General features: G+C 41.6%; 1 protein-coding gene across 3 annotated transcripts in view; it reads right to left on the bottom strand.

Annotated features, from left to right (window-relative positions):
* The window catches only part of LOC126187610 (peptidoglycan-recognition protein LA-like), a 199,324-nt gene that overhangs the window by 57,467 nt on the left and 127,554 nt on the right, over positions 1 to 14,303 (bottom strand). For all 3 annotated transcript variants that reach the window (XM_049928800.1, XM_049928799.1, XM_049928801.1), the window contains exon 2: positions 9,196 to 9,474. In XM_049928800.1, coding sequence (XP_049784757.1) covers positions 9,196 to 9,474 — 279 coding nt within the window. The remainder of the gene's footprint in view (positions 1 to 9,195; positions 9,475 to 14,303) is intronic.

Genomic DNA, 14,303 nt, shown 5'->3' with positions numbered 1-14,303 from the left:
ATTCCTGCATATTTGACAGCAGATTGACTGTAATTGCAAGTTAATTGATACACATGAGATTGGCTGCATTTGTCAGTGTTGCCGGTATGTCTTCCAAGTCTGTTCTGCTTTGCGTTGTTTGTCAGTATGCTTTGTTGCGTCCTTGTCTCTATAGTATATTGCCCATCCTGTGTGTGACTTGGTCCTGTAACTCACTATGCACCATTTGTTGCTTACTCTCTGCTTATCTGTTGTGAGTTGTAGTGCATATGAGTGAGTGAATGTTTACTGATTTATCTGCTGCCTGTTTGCGTGCAGTGTCGTTTATTTTATCTAATGTCGTTGCACCGTACCCATTATCATGTGGAATTGGTTTTATTGTGTTTTATTCTTCAAGTTCGATCATAGGTGCTGTGTTCAGTCCATGCAGTTAATATGTGAAACAAGCTTCTTTATGTGTTATGACACGAGTGGATCGATTATGAATGGTTCTGCTGATGATTATGCGTTTCCTATAAGCAGTGAATTCATATTTGTTGTTTCCCTTATACGTGGCGAGGTCGAAGAAATTGAGCTTTTCGTCTGTTAGTGTTTCAATGGTGAAATGCGTTTGTGGGTGGATAGTGCCTATGTCATCATGGAGCTCTTTAATAAGAGAATGTGATTCATCTATTACGCGCATTACATGGGCTGTATACCAGCAGCAAAATTTTATTTTGCACTGCTTCGGTTTAACAGCTTTATCGAAGCTTTATCGTCAGTAGGAAAAGGGAGAGAAGGAAACATAGTAGGTGAATATGGATTGGGGGGAAGGAATGAAAGAGGAAGCCGCCTTGTAGAATTTTGCACAGAGCATAACTTAATCATAGCCAACACTTGGTTCAAGAATCATAAAAGAAGGTTGTATACCTGGAAGAATCCTGGAGATACTAAAAGGTATCAGATAGATTATATAATGGTAAGACAGAGATTTAGGAACCAGGTTTTAAATTGTAAGACATTTCCTGGGGCAGATGTGGATTCTGACCACAATCTATTGGTTATGAAATGCAGATTGAAACTGAAGAAACTTCAAAAAGGTGGGAATTTAAGGAGATGGGACCTGGATAAACTGAAAGAACCAGAGGTTGTACCGAGTTTCAGGAAGAGTATAAGGGAACAATTGACAGGAATGGGGGAAAGAAATACAGTAGAAGAAGAATGGGTAGCTCTGAGGGATGAAGTAGTGAAGGCAGCAGAGGATCAAGTAGGTAAAAAGACGAGGGCTAATAGAAATCCTTGGGTAACAGAAGAAATATTGAATTTAATTGATGAAAGAAGAAAATATAAAAATGCAGTAAATGAAGCAGGCAAAAAGGAATACAAACGTCTCAAAAATGATATCGACAGGAAGTGCAAAATGGCTAAGCAGGGATGGCTAGAGGACAAATGTAAGGATGTAGAGGCTTGTCTCACTAGGGGTAAGATAGATACTGCCTACAGGAAAATTAAAGAGACCTTTGGAGAGAAGAGAACCACTTGTATGAATATCAAGTGCTCTGATGGCAACCCAGTTCTAAGCAAAGAAGGGAAGGCAGAAAGGTCGAGGGAGTATATAGAGGGTTTATACAAGGGCGATGTACTTGAGTACAATATTATGGAAATGGAAGAGGATGTAGATGAAGACGAAATGGGAGATAAGATACTGCGTGAAGAGTTTGACAGAGCACTGAAAGACCTGAGTCGAAACAAGGCCCCGGGAGTAGACAACATTCCATTTGAACTACTGATGGCCTCGGGAGAGCCAGTCATGACAAAACTCTACCATCTGGTGAGCACGATGTATGAGACAGGAGAAATACCCTCATACTTCAAGAAGAATATAATAATTCCAATCCCAAAGAAAGCAGGTGTTGACAGATGTGAAAATTACCGAACTATCAGTTTAATAAGTCACAGCTGCAAAATACTAACGCGAATTCTTTACAGACGAATGGAAAAACTGGTAGAAGCCGACCTCGGGGAAGATCAGTTTGGATTCCGTAGAAATGTTGGAACACGTGAGGCAATACTGACCTTCCGACTTATCTTAGAAGAAAGATTAAGAAAAGGCAAATCTACGTTTCTAGCATTTGTAGACTTAGAGAAAGCTTTTGACAATGTTAACTGGAATACTCTCTTTCAAATTCTGAAGGTGGCAGGGGTAAAATACAGGGAGCGAAAGGCTATTTACAGTTTGTGCAGAAACCAGATGGCAGTTATAAGAGTCGAGGGGCATGAAAGGGAAGCAGTGGTTGGGAAAGGAGTAAGACAGGGTTGTAGCCTCTCCCCGATGTTATTCAATCTGTATATTGAGCAAGCAGTAAAGGAAACAAAAGAAAAATTCGGAGTAGGTATTAAAATTCATGGAGAAGAAGTAAAAACTTTGAGGTTCGCCGATGACATTGTAATTCTGTCAGAGACAGCAAAGGACTTGGAAGAGCAGTTGAACGGAATGGACAGTGTCTTGAAAGGAGGATATAAGATGAACATCAACAAAAGCAAAACGAGGATAATGGAATGTAGTCAAATTAAGTCAGGTGATGCTGAGGGAATTAGATTAGGAAATGAGACACTTAAAGTAGTAAAGGAGTTTTGCTATTTAGGGAGTAAAATAACCGATGATGGTCGAAGTAGAGAGGATATAAAATGTAGACTGGCAATGGCAAGGAAAGTGTTTCTCAAGAAGAGGAATTTGTTAACATCGAGTATAGATTTAAGTGTCAGGCAGTCATTTCTGAAAGTATTTGTATGGAGTGTAGCCATGTATGGAAGTGAAACATGGACGATAACTAGTTTGGACAAGAAGAGAATAGAAGCTTTCGATATGTGGTGCTACAGAAGAATGCTGAAGATAAGGTGGGTAGATCACGTAACTAATGAGGAGGTATTGAATAGGATTGGGGAGAAGAGAAGTTTGTGGCACAACTTGACTAGAAGAAGGGATCGGTTGGTAGGACATGTTTTGAGGCATCAAGGGATCACAAATTTAGCATTGGAGGGCAGTGTGGAGGGTAAAAATCGTAGAGGGAGACCAAGAGATGAATACACTAAGCAGATTCAGAAGGATGTAGGTTGCAGTAGATACTGGGAGATGAAGAAGCTTGCACAGGATAGAGTAGCATGGAGAGCTGCATCAAACCAGTCTCAGGACTGAAGACCACAACAACAACAACATCGAAGTTCTTATTTTCTATGTGAGTGATGAGTATGATAGCAAAGACCACTGATTGGGCATCCCATAGGTAGTCCTTCTTGTTGAGAGTAAAACTTGTTTTTGGATGTGAAGTAGTTTTTTCTCTGATGAGCTTGAGTGTGGCTGATATTTCTTGTATGTTCGTTGCATTTATGTTTCCTTGTACTTGTAGATTTTTTTCAATGGAAACCGTAGAACTCGCACGCCGAAGGTTCGATACAAGAGAAACTTGACGATTTTCCCCTGTTGTCGATATCGATACTGGCAATACATCAGTCCGGGATATTCCAAAGCTTTCGAGAATGTATTCAGTTTTCATTTCGACTTTTACTTTTAAATTTTTTGTGCGATTTCTCATTCGTCCCTCTCGCTCTCATCCATTTTGCATTTGCTGGTAAGATTTGACAGAAGTTTCCAGAGAAGAAACGGTACAGTTGGCCATAGGGATATTGTTGTTAAGCAAATGGCGAATTTTTCTGTGGAATCCTTCAACGGATGTTTCATTGCATGTTGGAACATCGTTCCCAACAATGGTAATGTAATCGTTCATCAGTTGTGAATCTTACTTTGCTCTGAAACATTAAAGATGCTGTACTTGTCATAAATATAGACTCAGGGAATGTTTGTAAGTACAATGAGTCTCAATTATACGGCAAAGCAGCTGGCCGCGGTGGCCGAGTGGTTCTAGGCGCTTCAGTCCGGAACCACGCGGCTGCTACGGTCGCAGTTTCGAATCCTGCCTCGGGCATGGATGTTTGTGATGTCCTTAGGTTAGTTAGGGTTACTTAGTTGTAAGTCTATGGGACTGATGACCTCAGATGTTAAGTCCCATTGTGCTTAGAGCCATTTGAACCATTTTTAGACGGCAAAGATGGGGTTTCACGGCGACAGGGGACTTGACTTCATCTTAGCCCAACCAATCGGCTCTGAATATTTGTGAATTATACATACAAGGCTCCCTCGTGAATCACTCTACCGCTTAAAGAAAACCAGATTTTCGACAGATCACAAATGCAAAGTAAGTTTGTAATTGCAAAAAAGTATTTTTTATGTGATGGCAAGAAAAGCGTTTCTGAAGAAGAGACATTTGTTAACATCAAGTATAGTTAAGTGTCCGGAAAACCTTTCTGAAAGTATTTGTATGGAGTGCCACACATGGTAGTGAAACATGGACAATAAACAGTTTAGACAACAAGATAATAGAAGCTTTCGAAATGTGGTGATACACAAGAATGTTGAATACTAGATGAGTAGATCATGTAACTAACGAGGAGTTACTGAAAAGAATTGGGGAGAAGAGGAATTTGTGGTACAGCGTTACCAAGCGAAGGGATCGGCTGGTAGGACACATTCTGAGGCCTCAGGGAATCACCAGTTTAATACTGGAGGGAAGCGTTTGCAGCAAAAATCGTAGAGGGAGAAAAAGAGATGAATACAGTTAGCCGATTCCGAGGGACTTAAGTTGCAGTAGTTACTCGGAGATGAAGAGGCCTGCACAGGGTAGCGTAGGGTAAACAGCGGCATCGAACCAGTCTCTGAACTGAAGACCACAACAACATCATGTGATATAATTACAAATTAACAATTTTCTGATTTTTTTTCCTTTACTTCTACTGTGAAACCTGACTTCTTGCCAGAGTTCACGATTCTAGGTCAACGGGAAGTACCCTACAGGTTCTCAGCCCGCATCTCGTGGTCGTGCGGTAGCGTTCTCGCTTCCCACGCCCGGGTTCCCGGGTTCAATTCCCGGCGGGGTCAGGGATTTTCTCTGCCTCGTGATGGCTGGGTGTTGTGTGCTGTCCTTAGGTTAGTTAGCTTTAAGTAGTTCTAAGTTCTAGGGGACTTATGACCACAGCAGTTGAGTCCCATAGTGCTCAGAGCCATTTGAACCATTTGAACAGGTTCTCATGAATGAGTTTGGAAGTTTCAAGAAAAGAACGTATTATTTTACTGCACTGACTTAGAAGATTAAAGTTTTACACGTCCAGCGGACCATGACATAAATTTCAATTTGGTACTTCAGACCGTTCCCGAGATAAGGTGTGTTAGCAATCGCCCAGACAGACAGGCGGACGGGCAAGGAAGTAATCCTATAAGAGTTCCTTTTTTACCAACTGAGATACGGAAGACTACAAACGTTTTGTTGTTTGCAGATGACAAGATGCATATCGTAATGTAGATTTAAAGCTACCAGTATACACAACCAACAGCCTCATATTAATTTTGTAAACAAATTTACATATGCAATGTATTTCCAAATTTACTATAAAACCGAAACGTTTAAACACATACTATAAGAAAAACATTGACTGCCTCATCTCAGTGATATACGTCTCAACTCTGTCCTGTATGCAAACTAACGTAAGATTTTTGACACTAAATATTCGCTCCATTTACAAGAGTAAATGCTTTTGTGCCAAACGTTTATACAAGCCACATAAGAGTTTAAAATGTAACAACAATTTTTCAGAAAGGAAATAAACCAATAAAGCAAGTGAGCACAAAAAATGCTGAAAGAAATCCGGGTGAAAACAGAAGTATAGAACTGTGTAGTGCGTAAAGTGGAATTCCTCACCTGCTTTTATTAGCAAGCATGGAAATAATAAGAACTCCAGCGTCCACAAAATGATTATTGTATCAAGCGTGTTCTTTAACTCTCTGCATGTTTCCAGATACACGCCTAGGTATTTTGTACCGTGTCAGTAATACTTTCCATATGTGGAGTGCTAGATCATTCACGTGTGGCCGACTTTCCTGGGCCAGGTAGAATAGTACCTACTGTGTCTTGTTGGGCTTCGCCTTTATTCATTATTTGTGTGTCTACCCACACCTCTCGCCGCGCTGGGTAGCCGTGCGATCTAAAGCGCCTTGCCACGGTTCGCACGGTTCCCCACGTCGGAGGTTCGAGTCCTCCCTTCGGCATGGGCGTGTGTGTTGTCCTCAGCGTAACTTAGTTTAAGATAGATTAAGTAGTGTGTAAGCCTAGGGACCGATGACCTCAGCAGTTTGGTCCCATAGGAACTTACCACCAACACACCTCTCGAGTAAGTCAGGGTGTTGACAGGCTATATTTTTGCCCAATACGGACCGAAGATGACGATTACCAGTAGGCAATGTCCTCTTGTTAGTTTCTCGTGAGAGCTGGCTGTTTCTGGAATGTCAGCGTGAAACAAAATGTTACATCTGCTGGCTGTCTGGTGTTGTCTGAGGTCTGAGGTGGTACAGTTTAGGTTCGTTCCGCACTGAGGCAATACCATATGCAATACGACATGCCGCAATAAGGAATGTCAAATCAAATCCCTTTCAGCCGTCTAAATAGTTATTTTATTGCGCTACCACATCCAGCGATATATTAGGCATCTTCAGGCCCCTGTGTACAGACAGTACTGATAACAATACGAAATACATAACAAAAGGGGGTGCTGCAAGTCTTACATACAGTGGTAATATGTAGTACGTAATATATAACAATAGCAAACTGTACAGGGTGTAACATCAAAGTTGCAGATAAATTAAGGAATAAAAAAAGAATAGTTTACATTATATTCATATAAACTACAGAGCAAATATGTATGTACTGTAATCGAAAAAAGAACCTACTAAACAGAGGCCAATATTGCATGTTAGGCATTGGCAATTACAGTTTAATGGAAATGTCAGTGTCCATGAAACAACTCGAGCAAAACAGCTATTGTTATATACTGATGAGTACAACCTGAAGGTACTGTAGATCAGTCCCACAGCTGTCTGTATCATCATGTTCCATATACTAATAATAACGATCAAAACAAGAATATCAAGTTACATCAACGCAATTTATCAATCACAGATTCCCAAAATACCATTTATTTAATAAAACATTTGTAATGAACTAAACTATGAATCTAATGTAATATACTGTAACTAAGCAGTAAGTATTGAAATATATGGAAAAGGACATAACCAACGTTATCACGAAAATGATAAGTTTTCTGGTAAACAATAATGTGATTGTGTGATATACCAAACCATAAGCTACAAAGTCTATATAAAAGTACTGCAATACATACACATTATATTAGAAAGATACTCATTTCAATCAGAACATTCAAAGACACATACTTTTATATGTCTTGTAGCCCTTCAACACGAGAAGACAAGGGATAGGATGAACCATGACCGAAAGACAACCAGAAAATATGGGTGACAGTAAACCATACAATGTGTATGCTTAGTTGAGAATATGGATGTCAAGGAATATACCAGAATGCTGTGTCAAGTATTACCAAGGCATTAGAGGTACAGGTGTACAATCTGAAGAAATACCCATGCCAACTAACAAAAGTTGTAGTCGCCTGAGAACAAAGACTTGTGACAATATAAAGAGGGAAGAATTCACAACACTAACATCATAATGCCAACAAATGTAGCGTAGCAACCATCGTAGCTATATTTCGAAGAATGAAGATAAGCAAGTAAGTAGGTCAAGGCAATGTAACATTGTTATACATGACTTGTGAAAAACTAGAAAAGTACAACAAAACGAACTGATTATCGTGTGGGAACGTAGGTCTCCCCGTTTCATGGGCCTTACTGTATACATTTGCATTAAATTCTGGTTATCTATGCATAAAATGCGATACTGACCTCCGTTTAGTAGATTCTTTTTTTTACGATTACATTACACATATAGTTACTCCCTAATTTATATTAATGCAATGTGCAACTGTTATTTTATTCCTTAATTTACCTGTAACTTTGATGTTAAGTTTGGTATTGTTATATATTACTACATATTACCACTGCACATAAGACTTGCACTGCCTTCTATTGTTATCTGTTTTATATCGTTATCATTGTTGTCTGTACCCAGGGACCACAAGATGGCGTAATATATGGTCGAAAATGACAGCCCAATAAAAAAATAAGAATAAAAATAAAAAAATTTAAAAAAATGGAGTACAGGTCGCGCGACGAGACGCTTATTGATAAGACACTTGAGTTCCCACTGGGATGATGCGATATGCGATACGACACACCATCCGACAAGCAACAAGACAGACGAGTAACGTTTCTGGTTCAGTTGCCATTATGAGCTCTTCTGGGAGGATCTTTGTCGATTATTATTTGAAGCTCAAGAAACTGCAAACAATGCTATAAACATCGTACATTATTCAGTGTAGTTTCTCGTGACCTCACCCAACGAGAACACAAATTCTACAAATTCTAAATAATCTTTTTGAAACAGCCATTATCAGCTACTCTCATAAAGCAAGACACAAATTTTCGAACAGCTACTTCTCCTGCTGAGAAGCTGCTCATCACAAAAGCTAACTTGGTGCGCGTGCTTGAGTGATGGATGTAGCTTTGATTCATCCTACATAAAACAATTTTTTAGGCAAATCAGATGACCTGAAATTTCACTCCCTATGTATTGTACGATACGAGTTGCCTAGAGCAGCCAGCACGCCCTGTTACGCCGAGCAGTGCGATAGAGAAAAGTATCGGTGTTTTGTCACGGTCGCCTCCACGATGTTTCTACGTGCTCCATTGATGCGGTGGATTGCTTCTGCGTCATGTCACGTGTCGCATCGCACATTCGGTGTACCAAATCGTATCCCGTACTGTATCGCCTCAGTGCCGGCCGGAGTGGCCGAGCGGTTCTAGGCGCTACAGTCTGGAACCGCGCGACCGCTACGGTCGCAGTTTCGAATCCTGCCTCGGGCATGGATGTGTGTGATGTCCTTAGGTTAGTTAGGTTTAAGTAGTTCTAAGTTGTAGGGGACTGATGACCTTAGCAGTTAAGTCCCATAGTGCTCAGAGCCATTTTGTACCGCATCAGTGTGAACAGCGTCTTACGGGTACTTTCCCTATGTGCCAAGGAAACTCTTGTTCGCTCAGCAAAACATTTGACAGTGCCTCTTCAATTTTCGGGCGTGCTCTGGGAAGAGAGAGGTTCAGGTTTCCTTCGGTGGTCCAGTCAAAACTATTTCGCAACTCTCGCAACTCTCTCCGGGGCCCACCTGTGGGGATAACGTAGTTCCTCTGGGACGCCGTAGCGTCCCGACTGGAGGTGATGGCAGTGGAGGTGCCCGACCCAACTCTCGAGGAGGGCCACAGCAGCGCCATGGCCGTCGCGGCGCCGGCCACGAACACTACGAACGCTCCTGCTGCCGCAAGCACTTTCGGACGCCGCCACCAGAGCGCACCTCTGCCCCCAGCGCCATCGCCGCCAGACCGCTTGCTCGCTTCTGCGCTGCCGCCGATTCCCGAGGATGCGACGCCAGTCAGAACGCCTTTCCCTGAAAGAGCAACGTACACCGTCAACTAATCTACTGCTCTGCAAAACTTTACTAAAGTAACACAACATATTAGCAGCTCGATGGAAATGAATGGAAGTGCGCGGATACAACATTTGGGTAACTTCACTCGGGAAAGCATCATCGAGTAATTGGAAGATGGACGAATTGCGGCGAGTGTAGCCCAGGAGTTTGTTATTTCTCAAAGCATTGTTTATCATGCGTGGGGAACATTTCGAACTACACTGCTGCCCGAAAGACAAGAGCCGGCCCGAGTGGCTGTGCGTTTCTAGGCGCTGCAGTCTGGAACCGCGCGACCGCTACGGTCGCAGGTTCGAATCCTGCCTCGGGCATGAATGTGTGTGTGATGTCCTTAGGTTAGTTAGGTTTAATTAGTTCTAAGTTCTAGGCGACTGATGACCTCAGAAGTTAAGTCGCATAGTGCTGAGGGCCATTTGAACCGAAAGACAAAAGGTGGTCGACCTCGGTCAACTACAGCAACAGGTGACCGCAGGGATGGGAAAAACGAAAGCTTGAAACTGATACCCATAATTTAGTACTGGATAACGGGTATTTGTTTGATCTCAGTAACGACCGGTATTTTATTTTTTGCCATGAAAGGAGCAAAAACCGGTATATCAGTTTGTCATAGTAGCGCTGCTATATTTTTCAGATTTTAAACAAAACTTCTCTAAAAACGAGCGATGTTTATTCCTAGAACTTCCCTTTCTTTGAAATGTTTGGATATTATACAAAATGGGTAAAGCGATCAGACGACAACGCTGGCAGAAACGAGCTACAAACCCATGACATAAGACTCAGAACAGTACTGCTGAGACAGTAATGCACCGGTAGCCCTTTACTACCCACAAGCTGCGATCCTTCCGTTATTTGAGAGCAGAGCAAAATGTGTACGCCAGGCTCGTCATTTGTAGCCAAAAAATGTTTATTGTTGGCAGGAAATTGTGTGCCTGCTGAAGAACTGGAATCGTCTTTAAATGATGTTGTTTTTGGTGAAACGAGACGACTTACGGATCAACACATTATAGAACGAGGATTTACTAACAGCGTGGACACTAAATGTTGACCAACGGATTAACTCATTACTGAAATTTTGACTACTGTCAAGTAAATGTTCCTGTTCCGTATTCTATTTTGACAACTACCCGCTACTTCATTTGAATTTTTTGAAAGAACATTTTCAGTTTTGTCATCAATAATCATTTGTATACAAATTCCCATTTAAAAAATATATATATTTTAGTACAACGAAAGCCCATTCCAAAGTTGCAAATATTACTTTGTTTCACTCGATGACTAGTTTCGCGCCAGGTCCCATTTTCAAATCATCCTACACTGCAGAAAACCAAATTTACACTCATGTACACACATCAAAAAGAGTTTTGCATCACCCCGATTCCCAGAACTCCTAAAGATAAACGTGGACTGTGGATATTGTATCACAGACGCAGTCCCTTTGACTGTTCAGAGATGTCACTAAACCCGCCCAAAGAGGTAAACAACCATGCATGAGCAGCGCCTATTAGACGGAGGGCGTCCGACAGCCATTCAGTTCCAGTCATTCCACCAGGAAGGAGGTACACGGCTCGTGTTGTCTGTAGTTCAACCATGCCTAGACGGACAATACCGCTGTTCGGTCGCGTCCGTATTGCTACTTTGTGCCAGGAAGCGATCTCAATAAGGGAAGTGTCTAGGCGTCTCAGAGTGAACCAAAGCGATATTGAAACTTCCTGGCAGATTAAAACTGTGTGCCCGACCGAGACTCGAACTCGGGACCTTTCGCCTTTCGCGGGCAAGTGCTCTACCATCTGAGCTACCGAAGCACGACTCACGCCCGGTACTCACAGCTTTACTTCTGCCAGTATCTCGTTTCCTACCGTCCAAACTTTACAGAAGCTCGTCTGCGAACCTTGCAGAACTAGCACTCCTAAAAGAAAGGATATTGTGGAGACATGACTTAGCCACAGCATGGGGGATGTTTCCAGAATGATATTTTCACTCTGCAGCGGAGTGTGTGCTGATATGAAACTTCCTGGCAGATTAAAACTGTGTGCCCGACCGAGACTCGAATCGGGACCTTTTGCCTATCAGCGCACACTCCGCTGCAGAATGAAAATCTCATTCTGGAAACATCCCCCAGGCTGTGGCTAAGCCATGTCTCCGCTATATCCTTTCTTTCAGGAGTGCTGGTTCTGCATGTTCGCAGGAGAGCTTCTGTAAAGTTTGGAAGGTAGGAGACGAGATACTGGCAGAAGTAAAGCTGTGAGTACCGGGCGTGAGTCGTGCTTGGGTATCTCAGATGGTAGAGCACTTGCCCGCGAAAGGCAAAGGTGCCGAGTTCGAGTCTCGGTTGGGCACATAGTTTTAATCTGCCAGGAAGTTTCAAGAAATAGGGTGGTCAAGTGGGCAACATGGCAAGAATTATAAGAAGTAATAAAAGAAAATTACTGAAATCGGACCGGAAACAACTATATGTCATTTACAGAATGAGATTTTCACTCTGCAGCGGAGTGTGCGCTGGTACGAAACTTCCTGGCAGATTAAAACTGTGTGCCGCACCGAGACTCGAACTCGGGACCTTTGCCTTTCGCGGGCAAGTGCTCTGCCCGCGAAAGGCAAAGGTCCCGAGTTCGAGTCTCGGTCCGGCATACAGTTTTAATCTGCCAGGAAGTTTCGTATCAGCGCACACTGCGCTGCAGAGTGAAAATCTCATTCTGGAAACATCCCCAAGGCTGTGGCTAAGCCATGTCTCCGCTATATCCTTTCTTTCAGGAGTGCTGGTTCTGCAGGTTCGCAGGAGAGCTTCTGTAAAGTTTGGAAGGTAGGAGACGGGATACTGGCAGATGTAAAGCTGTGAGGACGGGGCGTGAGTCGTGCTTGGGTTGCTCAGTTGCAGAGCACTTGCCCGCGAAAGGTAAAGGTCCCGAGTTCGAGTCTCCGTCCGGCACGCAGTTTTAATCTGCCAGGAAGATTTTATATATCATTTCTTTTACAATCAAATAATTAAAAACTACCACATTCAACAGAGAAACCATAAGTTACTCAGGAGTAATCGTACAGCTAATATATGCCAACAAAAAGGAACCCAAACAAATTTTTATAATAATGTAGTTATGAAGCAGCTACGTCTTCCTCAGGATGACAAGTACATTTTTGGTGCTTTGTCAAAGACAACTTTGTGAATCAATGTCTGCTTTTACCTGGCAAAGGTGTTTTATCTCCAGGTAATTTCTAAAGTTCTTTGTGGTAAAGTGTTTATGCTTGCATAGGGTGGGAAAGGTAAATAAATGGATAAACACAAAACGAAATATTTTATCCAATATTTATCCAATGATCTTTATCCGTTGTCGAGATACGGCGATTTAAAATCGAGCTAAATCTGCGACGTAAAATTCATCCTTACGTGAACTGCATGCGCAGAAACCGTTTAAAGTGATTCATATAAATAAAAAATGGATTGTGAAGATAAAATTTTAAACCTTGCTTCCAAAAATGTAGCACTAATCGGACTCTACATGTAAAAAAACCGTTTTTGTGCGCTTTGTTACTTATGCCATTTATATGTTTCAGACTTGCACGAATCGGTTCAAATTTTGCAAGAAGGTAGACGAATACATGTCATTAATGGTCATCATGATGTTTTGTGAAAGCTTCATGCGTTACCACGATGTAAGTAACATGGTTCGAAAGACAATAAAAAAAGACCTACACCGGATCATTCGTCGCCCCAGTCAACATTATCTACATAGTTGCCAACTTATGGCTGTGAAATATCAAAATTACGTTAGAGGTTGGAACCAGAATGAGAAATGCTCGTATCATAGCACAAAAAAAGAGAATATGTTCTGGGCAGTACACGGAATGTAAAGAACTAGCTTTTAGACTTATCTGGCAGCTTTAAAGACATTTAAATCAAAATATCTTGACATATTCGCGTCTTTTTACAAGTTAACCCTACTTTCCCAGCGAAATGAGCTCTCTTAGCTGCAAGGTGTTGGTACACCTGCATCTTGCAACTTATAGGCTGATGTCCCTGATCCTGGGCCCGATGTCTAGAACATTCGTCAGCCATAGTAAACAAATCTGCTTAATGATTACGAAAAGAAATCGCTAAAAATGATGAATCCTAAGCTACCCAACTGAGATCGCAGATACATAAGAAGATACATAAGAAGGGAAACCCAGGCCGTCCAATTGTTAACAATTTGTCATCGCCATGTCGTAAACTAAATAAGTTTCTTAACTACAAACTTAAGGCAGTGCACACCTTCTCTACCAATTTTCGCGTGAAAAACAGTTCTGACCTTGCTAATGCGATTAAATACAAACATATTCCAAATAATGTGACACTAGCTTCCCTATACGTAAAAAACCTCTACAGTAGTGTCCCGATAAAGGAAACGATTCAGATCATAAAACAATGTGCTAACTCATAACAAGATTAGTACTGCAGAATACACAGAATTAATAGAACTTTTAGAATTTGCGTTAACTTATAACTATTTTACTTTCAATGGCAAAATATATCAACAAAAAGATGGTCTTGTGATGGGTAACAGTTTTGCTGGTACGTTAGCAGACATTTTCATGAACGACTTAGAGTGTCAGTTCTTTGTTGCGTTTCCACGACTGAAAGACGAGACTATATATTATAAACGTTATGTCAATGACATCTTTTTACTGTTAGAGGGGGAAGAGAATGAGGTCACGCCATTTGCTCAAGCCATAGGCAGCATGCACCAAAAAATAGCGTTTACTACAGAAATAGAAGAAGACGGCTCCGTTAACTATTTAGACCTCACTATTAAGAA

Source organism: Schistocerca cancellata, chromosome 5 (genome assembly GCF_023864275.1).
Source record: "Schistocerca cancellata isolate TAMUIC-IGC-003103 chromosome 5, iqSchCanc2.1, whole genome shotgun sequence".
Classification (NCBI taxonomy): domain Eukaryota; kingdom Metazoa; phylum Arthropoda; class Insecta; order Orthoptera; family Acrididae; genus Schistocerca; species Schistocerca cancellata.
The sequence above is the reverse complement of the archived record's forward strand: the minus strand, read 5'-3'. Positions and strand labels throughout refer to the sequence as shown.